The 13,012-nt window shown below is 36.8% G+C and overlaps 1 protein-coding gene and 2 non-coding genes across 5 annotated transcripts in view; all 3 read left to right on the top strand.

Moving 5' to 3' along the window:
* The window catches only part of SF3B3 (splicing factor 3b subunit 3), a 40,847-nt gene that overhangs the window by 847 nt on the left and 26,988 nt on the right, over positions 1-13,012 (top strand). For all 3 annotated transcript variants that reach the window (XM_039851804.1, XM_039851805.1, XM_039851806.1), the window contains exons 2-9: positions 1,998-2,135; positions 3,130-3,456; positions 4,176-4,348; positions 4,921-5,062; positions 7,442-7,554; positions 9,498-9,635; positions 9,785-9,888; positions 11,998-12,163. In XM_039851804.1, the coding sequence (XP_039707738.1) occupies positions 2,066-2,135; positions 3,130-3,456; positions 4,176-4,348; positions 4,921-5,062; positions 7,442-7,554; positions 9,498-9,635; positions 9,785-9,888; positions 11,998-12,163 (1,233 nt within the window). In that variant the 5' untranslated portion in view covers positions 1,998-2,065. The remainder of the gene's footprint in view (positions 1-1,997; positions 2,136-3,129; positions 3,457-4,175; positions 4,349-4,920; positions 5,063-7,441; positions 7,555-9,497; positions 9,636-9,784; positions 9,889-11,997; positions 12,164-13,012) is intronic.
* LOC120593984 (small nucleolar RNA SNORD111) lies at positions 3,756-3,835 on the top strand. Its single transcript, XR_005650480.1, has one exon. It is a non-coding gene; the product is annotated as a small nucleolar RNA SNORD111 (small nucleolar RNA).
* Positions 9,154-9,249, top strand: LOC120593985 (small nucleolar RNA SNORD111). Its single transcript, XR_005650481.1, has one exon. It is a non-coding gene; the product is annotated as a small nucleolar RNA SNORD111 (small nucleolar RNA).

Genomic DNA, 13,012 nt, shown 5'->3' with positions numbered 1-13,012 from the left:
CCAGGGATCTGAATGGATGGCATCAGTTACAAAGGAACTGGAAAGTAGTCTGAGTTCTTCAGCTATAAAGAATGAAAAGTAGCCTGGAGGGAGATTTTCGGGGCTTCAGAAGTAACCTGTCTTTTCCTCTACTTTTTTTTTTTTAAACAATTTTTTATTTTTAATGCAGTTAATACAATGACATGGATCACATTGACAGCATGATACTGGCTTTACTGTAAATTTTGTTACACCTGCACCTTTGAAATTGTTTGAAATTTTATGGCTAGAACACAATGCCAGAGAGTACAGACACTTAAGTACAAGAATTACATTTGCTATTTTTCAATTGAGAGCGATTACAATATATTTTCTGCCTGTTTTTTTCCAACTTAAGCTGAGCGCAATTTTCCCTGGAACTTTCCCAAGGGAGAAAGTTCTTCTGGGTGTGCATCCTTGACTCTGGTCATGTGTTTACTCTGTATTTCTATTTGTAGGTCATTTCCCTTACTTTTTATCTCTCCTTAGACCTTTCTCTGGGATCCTAGGGCATTAAAGGTGTTCCTTAGTTTCAAGTAGAAAAATTTATATACATTTCCTGCCTACAGGATTGATTTTTTTCTGTTCTAGGTCACCCTGCTTTTGCCCAACCCATAAATGATTATAAAGATATTTACCTTTTTTCACTTAACAAAACCAAATTTATGTTAATTGCACAATGGTTACTTGGATTTCTCAAATTCTCTTGCTTTTGTCTCTGAATAATTGAGGTAAGACAAGTCAGTTTATTTTCCAGCAGTATATGTGTAGGTGTAGTTTTGGGTGATTCTTTTGTGGTAGAGGTTATACATAAGTTTGCAGTCCTGTCCGATGATAGGAACGCTTTTCCAAGACTGTACTCTTTTAGGGAGGCCTGAAGTGGCTGGAATTCAGTTTTCTTTTAGTTTTTGATGGTGTTGGTTTAAATTTTAAATTCTAATCACTTGAATACAGAGCTGTATGAGAGATGCAGTGAACACTACACTAAGTTACCAGTGTTTATCGGATTAGCAGGGGTCTGGCTGTGGGGAAATAAGGACTCAAATATTGCTGGGGATGTAAATTGGTGACTTCTTTGAAAGGTAATAGCTCTCAAAATTTTAGATGTTTGAATCTTCAATTTAGCAGTTTCATATTTAATAGTAGATACTTCTAAATGTATAAATTACTTATAAGTGAATGATTTTCTTTGCATCAGTGTTCATAATAGCAAGAAATTGGGAACAAATGTTCATCAGTAGGGTATTGGCTAAATGAGATCTAATATACCCATTCAGTGGAATACTCTGCCACTGTAAAATAAAAATAAGAAAGCCTTTTGTGTTTTGCTATCTCCAAGATAGAGAAAATAATGAAAAAATAAAAGTATAATGTGAGTGTACAATATATGGTACCCAACCTTAAGTTAAAAAGTGGGGATAAAATACAATATTAGTGTACATTCTTTCTTACCCATACAGAAAATATCTGGAAGGGCAGGATGGATATAACTTGGTGAAATCTATTCCCCCAGGGAGAAATGGATGGCTAGGGAATGGGTGGAGGGAGCTTTTTACTGAGCTTTTGAATTGTGAACCTTGTGAACGAGTAGCCTATTCAAATACAAGTAAAGGTAGACCTTAACCTTAGTTTCTGTGGCAGAAAAAGCAAATAGTGTTGCGTTAATGGTACAGATGTAGCTCCCAACGTTTTTACCACTTGTTATGTGACCTCAGGTGATTTAATTTCTTAACCATAATTTTCTCATCTATAAAATGGTTTTCTTAATGAGTTTTAATATTAAGTACTTGATAGATTGCTTATGAAATGAGAGACAGTATATAGCAAAGTGCCTGGCATATAAAAGGAACTCTGATTATAAATATGTCATTCTTTCATGGGCCTTATTCTGCTGGTTCTCCTGCTATCAGCCAGAAGTTCCTATACAGAAGTGTTACCAGTTTCCCAGTTGATGTTACTTTGCTTTTATGCTCTCTTAGCTTACTTTGACGTGGTGTAACCAGTGACTGGATTGTCGAGTGTCGAGTGACTCAGTATTGCTGCCACCATGTTTCTGTACAACCTGACATTGCAACGAGCCACTGGCATCAGCTTTGCCATTCATGGCAACTTCTCTGGTAAGTTTTCCAGTTATTATCCTTCTGAATGTAACATATTAAATATTACTCGTTTTAATGCTTCATATTTTTTCCTGTACTTGTACAGGAAAAAAATTTAATCATTAATTTATATAATGCTTTATGGTTTCCAAAGCACTTTGGCATACTTGATCTTAGCTGATACCCAAGGACTTTTGGCAAGTAAGGTGGCCTGATAAGAGGTAGCACTGAGCAAATGGGACTGGATTGGAATGGGTAAGAGTGGGCTATGAGATAGGATGGGAAGCCATTAAGATAGTGAAGACCTGACAGTGGGGATAGAAAGAAAGTGAAGGACATGAGTTTCCAGCCTGAATGGCAGAGAAAATGTATTAAGAGCAGGTTAATTGAGACTAGCGTGAGAGTTTGGGAAAGGAGGAACTTAGTTATTTTAAACGGTTGAGTTTAAAGTTGAGACAACTCATTCAGGTGGAATTATGTAAATGAGGACAAGTTGACTGTGATGCATTAGGAGGTGTTGATTGCAGTTATGAAAGCAAATAAACTTTAGGAGTGTGTTTAGAAATAAATAGCATATTTTAGATGGCAGCTTTAAAAGCTTTAAAAGTTCTTTGAGACACAGATCAAACTGCACAAAATGTTAATATGCTGTCTTAGCCCAAAAGATGGGTTAGAAAGAGCCTTCGGAGATTTTTGATCTTATGAAGCTAAACATGTATTTATACCATTAATGGACAATGCTCAATTATGCAGACAGATGTCAAATGTTAAGAAAATGAAGTTTTTAAAAAAGTAACTTGTGTAACCATTTTTAAAAGCTTTTATTTGAAACTGCTTTTGTTAGATCATTTCAATTGTAGGGAAAGTACCTTTTCCAGTAGAATAAGTTAACTTAAAATACTGAGCCCCCAACTCACTCAGTTATATCTGTCTTTAATGGCATTATGATTCAGGCAGGTTACTTTTTGGAAGAATTCCAGTTTTTCATGATCTTCATTTTTTGGCGTTCTAGGAACCAAACAACAGGAAATTGTTGTTTCCCGTGGGAAGATCTTGGAGCTGCTTCGCCCTGATCCCAACACTGGCAAAGTACACACCCTACTTACGGTGGAAGTATTTGGTGTAATTCGATCGCTTATGGCCTTTAGGCTGACAGGTGGCACCAAAGACTACATTGTGGTAGGCAGTGACTCAGGTCGGATTGTTATCCTGGAATACCAGCCATCTAAGAATATGTTTGAGAAAATTCACCAAGAAACTTTTGGCAAGAGTGGATGCCGCCGCATTGTTCCTGGCCAGTTCTTAGCTGTGGATCCCAAAGGGCGAGCTGTTATGATTAGTGAGTAACTTGCTCTATTGAGTGCATCTCTGACTGTTACGGATGCTCGGTTTAGGATGACAATGCTGTGATCTCGGCAATGTGCCAGTAAAACAACTTAAAGTTCGCATCATATGTGGATTAATTCCTTGGCGTAGAGTTGCTTTTCCTTCTAAATTAATGGGAAAAGTCTTAACATACTTTTTCTACCTCCTGCCTAGTTAGAAATAGATGTTTTTCTATTTTTTACTTTATCTGTAGCAAAAAAGACTACAACGAAATGATTTTACATTACTAGACATGAGTACGGTTGCTTTTATCAGCCTGAAGTGATGATTCACATTCATGTCTCTTCTCTGACAAACCTCTTGAAGAAAATTCTGTGTATCTGATCAGGCCTCTAGAGGGCAGCCCTCTCTGACTAGTCACAAAATGACTAAATCTAATTGAAAGAAAGCTGGCGATTTAATGAATTATTGTTTCATTTCCCAATTTCATTAAATCTAGGGCACCCTAAGATATTTTGAAGAGTTAGTGGGATATTATGATCCCTATTAGGAAGGAGGTGGCTAAATGATGCTGTTGTCTGTTTTAACGATAGAGAACAAATCCTAATATACGTATACAGTTCTGGCTCTCTGATTTTTAAAAAATAATTGTGATAAGAATCTAGCTGTTTTTTTAAGCCCTTCTATTCACTACCTGGAAATCTTGTGTGTTTTTGTCTCCTTCAACAATAGGTGCCATTGAGAAACAGAAATTGGTGTATATCTTGAACAGAGATGCTGCAGCCCGGCTTACCATCTCATCTCCCCTGGAGGCCCACAAAGCAAACACTTTAGTGTATCACGTGGTCGGAGTAGATGTGGGATTTGAAAATCCAATGTTTGCTTGTCTGGAAATGGATTATGAGGTAATGGGGATCATGTCTGTGTATGTGCTTTTCTCTCCTTTGTTTTTTTATTTTTCCAGTCACCTCAGTGCTTTCCTAAGATTATTTTCTTCATTGTTCAAATATTATATCTTTTCTGCTAACAAATCTTTTCTATATTCCAAATGCTTTACTGAAATTCTTTAAAATGTTTCACAGCTTACCTGACAATGTGATAGCACTTCGCTCTGATTTGAACAATTTCCCTGTGGAAACAGGATATTTATTGGGGAAAGCTGCCTGAAAAGGGGAGTGAAACTATTTGGGATATTTTTTTTGCAGGGAGTTAGTAAAAGGTGGAGCACACCATTCGTTCCCTTGAGTGGAAGGCAGTATCCTCTAGTAGAGAGAACCAGAATTAGGAGATCTGAGTTCTTGTTCCAGCTTTACCATTATTTAGCAGTGTGAACTTTGGCAAACCATTTGGCATCAGTGGACCTTTGCCTGTAAAATAGATGGACCTTGTTTGTAAAATAGAATCCTGATGTCTTTACAGCTCTGAAATTTGATTTTATGGTACTGATTAGTCTTTGTGTCACTGTACTCCTCTATAGGAAGCAGACAATGATCCAACAGGGGAAGCAGCAGCTAATACCCAGCAGACGCTTACTTTCTATGAGTTAGACCTTGGTTTAAATCATGTTGTCCGAAAATACAGTGAACCTTTGGAGGAACATGGCAACTTCCTTATTACAGGTACTTCTTTTTCAGAGTTGCTCTGTACTATTTTGCCTGATCCCTTTTATGCCCAAATTTGGGAGGGTTTATTTAACAGATTTTAGAAGCTAGTTAAATTGTTGTAAACTTCAGTGCCTTGTCTGTTTTGATAAGGTTCGAAGTTCATGCAGTGGTAAGCTCTTATTCTCTAGTGGGGGCAGGGAAGAAAGGATGGAGAACAGTCAGCTTGGAATATTGATTGCTGTTGGTCCCTGTGATATTTTGACTATAGTCAATCTTTCACTCTTGTTAAAATCAAAACCTAGGTCTTTGAAAAGACAAGAAGTGAATAAACCTAACAAGATAAATCATGTCTATGAATTTGAAAACTTAGATGAATTAAAAATACTTTAGAAAACTGTTACCAAATTGATCCAAGAAGAAATTAAGAACCTAGATAGACCAGCATCCATTAAAAAAGTTGGAACAATAGTCAAAAATCTCTTTTCAAAAGGGTAAGGTCCAGAATTTTCAGGGACCATAAATTTCTCCAGAGACTAGAAATTGAATGAAAACTACTGTACTACTTTATGAACCTAACATAACTTTAGTGCCAAAACTGGAAGAGGACAGCAACAAAAACTTACAGGCTAGTTATGATTATAGATACAAAAAGGTAAAACTTTGGCAAGTCAAATTCAGCGATGTCTTAAATGCATCATAGCTAAGTAAGATTTTTGTAGGTACTCAAAGGTGTTCACCATTAGAAAATCAGTATCAGTTTAATTTATTAGAAGACGAAGGATAGCTACATTTGTGATCATCTAAATTTCAGCAGTCTTGGGGAAGACAGTGATTTCAGTCCTTTTTTCTTCTGAGTCATTTACACTTGGATTAATGTCTAAAATGAAATACATTGGTGGAGGATTTTGGAGAATAATAATACAAGACAGCACTTATTTTTGAGCATCAGATCTTAGGGAGGATCCTATAAAGCAGAAGAACCTTGAAGAAGAGATAATATCTCATTACTTGCTGCAGTTTATTACTATACCTTTCATTTAGAGAGCTTCATTCTGTCAACAGGTGTTCATTTAGTCTTTACAGTCAATATGTGAAAAGTACTGAATTCTGGGACTGCAGTTGTGAAAAATTAGATACAGTGTCTCCCTTTATGCCCGATTGAGTCTAGTGGTGAATATGTATATAACAAAAAAAAATAGTCAAGGTGTGCTAATTCCATGACATTGTAAAGAAGGGAGTCTCTAACAGGGAAAAGAAGGACGTGTTGGAGAAAGCTTTTTGGAGAAGTACTCTTTAAGCTGATACCTAAGAACTAGTTAGGAGTTATCTAAGTACAGTGTGGGTGGAGGAGGAGTTTCTCTCGTGGATGAAGAGAACAGTATACCATAAAGCCCAAGAACAAGAAAGAACACGATTCAAAGAACTGAAAGCTCATTGTGATTGAATCATTTGAGCTAAAGGGCTGGGGTACTGTTAGTGGTGGAGTGGTAGCCACTGAAGGAGTCTAAGTAGAGGAATAATATCCTGAAGAAATCAAGCATACCTTGGAGGTAGTGCAGGTTCAGTTCCAGACTACCACAGTAAAGATTGCAATAAGCGAGTCACGAATTTGTTTCCTAGTGCATGTAAAAGTTATGTTTTTGCTATTGTATATTAAGTGCAATAGCACACATCTAAAAAAAAAACAATGTACATACCTTAATTAAATATACTTCATTGCTAAAAGTGCTTACCATCATCTGAGCCTTCAGCAAGTTGTAATCTTTTTGCTGGTGGAGAGTCTTGCCTTGATATTGATGAAAACACAGTATCTGCAAAGTGCAATAAAATGAGGTATGCCTGTATTTGCTTATAATGGAATGGAGGCTATTTATAAGCCAGGAGATTGGTCAGGAACTTGTTTCACTAAACCAAGAGATTGGTAGCATGAAAGCTGCGAAGGAGCTAGAATCATTAGGGCTTTGTGAGGTGAGAGAACTGAAGAGTGACTTTCAGGTTTCTGGTTTGGTCCTTTTGTTGAAAGTGGTATTCTTTAACGTGCAAAACAGATGCATTTGGGAAGGAACTTAAATATGCGAACACATTGTATTTTGAAGGTGCCAGTGGACTATCCATGTGTGTGTGTCCAGTAGGTGGTTGGATTGTAGGTCTGAAGCTGGGAACTGAGTTCTGTCTTTGGAGCTAAAAATTTAGATGCATTATCAGCATTATGGACAGGCTGAATCACTCAACTGCTCCATTCTTTTCTAGCATAACAAGAGAAAGCAACACTTGGAATGTTTCTCATCTTTAGGCACATTATGCCTTCATTAAGTGAAGGAGAGAAGGAATCGAAAGCTATATTGTAATTCATAGTTATGTCAAATCGTTGCTAAGTTTTATTTTTTCTGACAGTTCCAGGAGGTTCAGATGGTCCAAGTGGAGTGCTGATCTGCTCCGAAAACTATATCACTTACAAGAACTTTGGTGACCAGCCCGATATCCGCTGTCCAATTCCCAGGAGACGGGTAAGGTTTTTGTCAGAAGATATATTTGTGTTTGTGAAATGAACTTAATTTTTGTAATTACAGTGGTAGGCTCTTAGTATCTGTTATCAAGTTTTAGTTTCTCTGTAAATGTTATTTTTAATGAAGCCGGTAAAATATTTTAGTAGAAGCAAAACTGAGAAAGAGAATTAAACGCTAACACAATTTCTATTTTGGAGGAACCTGTGGACATTATCAGTTTGAAATTTCTGAACGTTTCTAGTTTGAAGAGGCCAGGAATATTTATTTGTTGGAGATAAATTGTCTTTCGTTCTTTTTGTTTCCCCCTCCCTCCAATTCCAACATACAGAAAAATTTAAGGAATAGGACGATGAATTACTGTATGCCTTTCACTTAGATTCACCAATTATTGTTTTGTTGCATTTCTGTCTCGTGTGTGTGTGTGTGTGTGTGTACACACATATTAACTCTTAGGTTAAACCATTTGAAAATTAGTTGATGACATCATTTTTTACTATAGGACTCTCCTAAGATAAGGCTCCTAAGAAGGACATTATTGTACATAACCGCACTACCAGTATTGTGCCTAAGAAATTTACCATTTTATGTAATAACAATTACTTTATGTATTTTTTGTTTCCAAAAGTTTCCTTATATCTACCATTAGTCTCTTTTAATTTAGAATATTTTCTCTCTCTTTTGTTTGTTTTGGTCTTATACTGACATTTTTTAAGAGTTTGGGCTGATTTTCTTATAGTCTCTCCCATGATCTTTTCCTCACGATTATGTCCAGGTAATATTTTTAATTGAATTATTAAGGTGGTGACATATATTTCCTACTAGATCATGTTAGGGGCCCACAATGTTGGTTTGTCTCATTGGTGATGCTAAGTCACTCACTTTGTTGAGTGGGTGTATTTCTGCTCTCTGTGAAGGCGCCTTTTTCTTTCTGTAATTGGCGTGGAATCTGGTAGTGAACTTTGAAACTGTAAATGTCCTTTTTCTCAACATCTTTTCACCTAGTAGTTTTCCCTTTAACCAGTTTCTACTTTGGTGGTTGAAAACAGTGTTTTATTGCTTTTAATTTTAACAGTTTACTATGGAAATTATTAAGCGTATATATACAAAAGTAGAATATCATGAACGTCTGTGTACCCAGCTTCAGTAGTTATCAGCACGTAGGTAACCTTGTTTCATCTCTGCTTCCTCAGTCTCCTCTCAGCCCCAGGTTAGTTATCTTTTTAATATTAATTTATAGATTCTGCAGTTAAACCTTTTAGGAGTTATTTATTTTCTTTAATACATGATATCCAAGTAAGAAAACATCAATTTTAGAAAACCTAAGAAGAAACTTAATGCTTCTTGGTAAGAGGTGGGAGGAAATTCATTTTGGTTGATGAGACGTTTACTGAGCACTGTACTTAGCTTTGGGGCTGCAAAGAAGTTTAAAACGTGTTTTGCCCTTGAAGAGCTCATTCAGTGAGAGAAATACAGAATGTTGGGAATATTTTGGAAAAAATCCAAAATCATAGCCAAGGTGATAACCTCTTCGTAATCCAGGAAGTTGGTGTAGAAAGGTCTTATGAGAGTAGTGTCGTGGACACAGAAGAGTTTTATTCAGAGCCTGAAGTGATGATTCTTTAAAGAATACGTCTCTTTTCTGACGTTTTTCTCTGGAGATAGTTCTTACCTTACCTTACCGACCTCATTAGGCTTTAGAGTGGTATTGTGGCTATATTTTGGTATCCAGGCTTTGTTGAGTATTTATTAGCATACCGGAAACTTTAGATTTTGTGTTTTGTGGCCACAGCTAGCAGGCTGCATTTGAGTCAAAGCTTGTATAGAGAGGCTCTAGGTGCCTCTAGGCCTTGGGTGGCCTGTATAATTCCTGTTGGTAAGGTGCTGAATTTAAGTATAAGTACTCATTTCTAAGATGATGTTGGTTGTATGTTTGATTTTGCTAGAATGACCTGGATGACCCTGAAAGAGGAATGATTTTTGTCTGCTCTGCCACCCATAAGACCAAATCGATGTTCTTCTTTTTGGCCCAAACTGAGCAAGGCGATATCTTCAAGATTACTTTGGAGACAGATGAAGATATGGTAAGCAAACCGTGATAGAAGCGGGGAAGAAAGTATTTTTTACAGTATTTTATTTGCTACTCTGATTGTACTGTCTTAGAACACTGGCCTTCCTTCCATGGTCTACCTTCACTTGCCTACACACAAGAATTTTTTTCTTTTCACTCCAGGTAACTGAAATCCGGCTCAAGTATTTTGATACTGTGCCTGTTGCTGCTGCTATGTGTGTGCTTAAAACAGGCTTCCTTTTTGTAGCATCAGAATTTGGAAACCAGTGAGTAATCCTTTTTATTATGCTAGTTCACCCTGGTTACTGTAATAGTTGCAGGAGCAGAGCTTTTCACAAGAATGTTTTAGTTTCCTCAGAATTTTTGTCTTCCTTTCCCTTTGACATTCTTTTTCTTGGTTATTTTCCTCTACTTCAGTGGCTTTGATTTGTACCTGTGAGTGGCTGCATATCTTTAGAAGTGATCTGAGTTTTTTTCTGGACATTTTATTGAATAAATACTTATTGAACAACTTAGTATTAAACAGATGTTCCACAAACACTTGTATAAATCTAAAGAGAAAAAGGAAAAAGGAAATCCAGTATAAGGATGTGTTATTGAGGTTCCTTCTATGGTCAGTGGGAACTCACTTCCATGAAGACCTGAGCATGAAGCAAGCAGAGTGCATCTCAGAATTGCTCATCTGAAGGTCAACAACACCAGCTGCTCTCTCCTGGGTTGAAAGTTACCCCTGGGGGCATGAGCTCCCCTGCTTATCCTGTGGCTCAGGCAACCACCCATGGGATAGAAGTTCTTAGGGCAGAGAATAGAAAGACTACAGTGTACATACAGATGGGATTCTGTCAGAGTGAGATGGATTCATTCTTGTGAGAAATTATTGTTGCTGAAGCTGAAATTGGGAAGACTTTTGAGTGGTGAATTGGGGAATTAGAAATGCACTGTGGTGTTAGTTCATTTAATCCTTGTAACAACCTATTTATCAAACACTAATTTATTATATGCTAAGTTCCAAGTACTGTTTTAAACACTTTACAAATATTAACTCATGTCATTCCCTATGAGACAGTGCCGTTATCCCATTTATAGTTTAGGGATCTGGGTCACAGAATTTATGAAATTTGATTACACTAAATCTAACTCAAAATCTGACAGCCTGGTTCCTCAGCCTCTGCTCTTAGGCAAAACACTACAGTCTCAGAAAGTTTTACCAAGATTCAGTCAAAGCAGCTTTTACTGTGATGGAGATAGCCTCGCATTTTTTAGTTAGTAGACACTGCTGGTGTCTTTGACAGGTGGTCTTTATCACCTGCATGTAGACATCTTGCCTGAATAAGGAGTTTATATTAGTTTTTTTGTATATGTGTCCTGTTTTAATGCTTTTGTAATAACCTTATTTGCTTTTTTAAAATTTAGCATATACTCTGATGTGTTTACCAAAAGTGTTAAATGCCATGAGGTTTGTTTGGCTAACAGTTATTGAGTACCTTATGTATTTCAGACACTGATCTAGTCATTCTCCTTCTAAAAAGCTACACTGGATATTGTTTAAAATGCTCTGTATTGAAGGTCTGGTATATTATTTAAAGAATAAACAGTAGTTGGTGTTTTGTTTTAAATGAGCTGTTTTTCTAAAGCTCATTGCACATTCAGTTTATGATGATATATTGTTACAAGTCATTGACTCTCAAACTGCTTTCCTTCTTTTATGGTGTTCCTTTGAATCAGTTAACTAAGCATTAGCCAGAGGACAGATCAGAGAAAGGCAAGATGACTTTGTTACTTATCTCTGGATATGTTTATGTTTTGTTTGAGGAACAATACTGTAATATCTGCATACTTTTGCGAGGTCACCACCAACTCTTGTTTTTTATTAAATTTGGCCTGGTGTGTGTTTAAAATAGGAAATGGTTATAGATTGCCTTTGGATTTTATTAATTTTATTTGAAAAACATGTTTATTTGGGGCCATGCACTGTTGTAAGTACTCATAGAATTCTGTAGGAAGGTACTGTTATTTTAGTTTTATAAATGAGGCAAGTGAGGTGCAGAGATTAGTAAGCCTAAAGTTATGTGGCAAGATAAGGGGCAGAACTGGGATTCAAACCCAGGCACTAGTGGAAGCCCAGTGCTTTTAATCACTGTGTTGCCAAGGCTCTTCCATTGTACCTGTTTGAATTCAGTGGCTTTAATTTTTTCATCTCTTTTCTATTCTTAAAAAAAGAGAAAAATCCCACTCAGATATGCAGAGATTTCAAACAGTGCATGACTCAGTGCATGTTGTGATATTGATTAGATATTAATATGAGTATTAATGTTGTCAAACATTATCTTCAGACAGAACATGTTTTTAATTAAAGTCTTTGTTTCTCCCCCCAGTTATTTATATCAGATTGCACATCTTGGAGATGATGACGAAGAACCTGAGTTTTCATCTGCCATGCCTCTAGAAGAAGGAGACACATTCTTCTTTCAACCAAGACCACTCAAAAACCTTGTGTTGGTCGATGAGTTGGACAGTCTCTCTCCTATTTTGTTTTGCCAGGTGTGGGTCTTTCCAGTCATCTCCATAATGAGCAGTGCCAGCCAATTGTTTTGAATCTGAATGAGTTTAAAATTTTAACTCCAGTTAAATTAAATTCTAGTCCAAGAGTTAGATTCATCAGCATGTCTGTGGAATCGCCAGAGTTGTAAAGGTGAAGCAGCTTTAGAATTTCGGGAACTAAAAACCATTACCTAAATCCTTCAGCTTTTTAAAAAAATTATAAAACTCATGTTCAGTGTAAAATTCAAACTATACAAAAAGTTAAAAGTCTTATCCCCAATTTTTTCAACTCCTCACTCCAGTGAGGCTGTTACTATTAAAAGCTTGTCTTGATTGTTTCTAGGTATTTTCTTTGCATACAAAAGCAGAGAGACTCACATCTCCCCCCACAAATGTGTGTTACATTTAATATAAACAGGTTCATATACTTCATAGTATTCCAACATTGACCCTTTCTCACTTAATGGTCAATACCTATGTTTATCTTATTTTAACACTCAGTTCCTCCTTAAAATGCTCCAGAGACACTGACATCAGTCAGTAGCAGGAACTTTTCAGTCACATCCTCAGGGAGGAACCGGAGGTGGCGTGAGATGGGAATTGCATCTCCTACGAAGGTGCTTAATTGTAGCAGGAATTTTACCGTACCTCTTGGTCCTGGATTGCTGTGAGTCGAGTGACCATTAGGGATCACCCTACCCTGTCTAGTCAATTGCACTTCTAGTGGGAGAGAGGTTTGCTCTCTGCGTGCGGGAGAAACAAGTCAACATTCGGGCACTTCTGGTACAATGAATCATTCTGAAATTAACTGCTCTTTTTGACAAAGGATTAGTTCTGAGGGCAATAGAA

Source organism: Pteropus medius, unplaced genomic scaffold, assembly GCF_902729225.1.
Source record: "Pteropus medius unplaced genomic scaffold, Ma_sr-lr_union100, whole genome shotgun sequence".
NCBI classification, from domain to species: domain Eukaryota; kingdom Metazoa; phylum Chordata; class Mammalia; order Chiroptera; family Pteropodidae; genus Pteropus; species Pteropus medius.
Note: the sequence above shows the minus strand (reverse complement) of the source record. Positions and strands in the feature narration are given on the sequence as shown.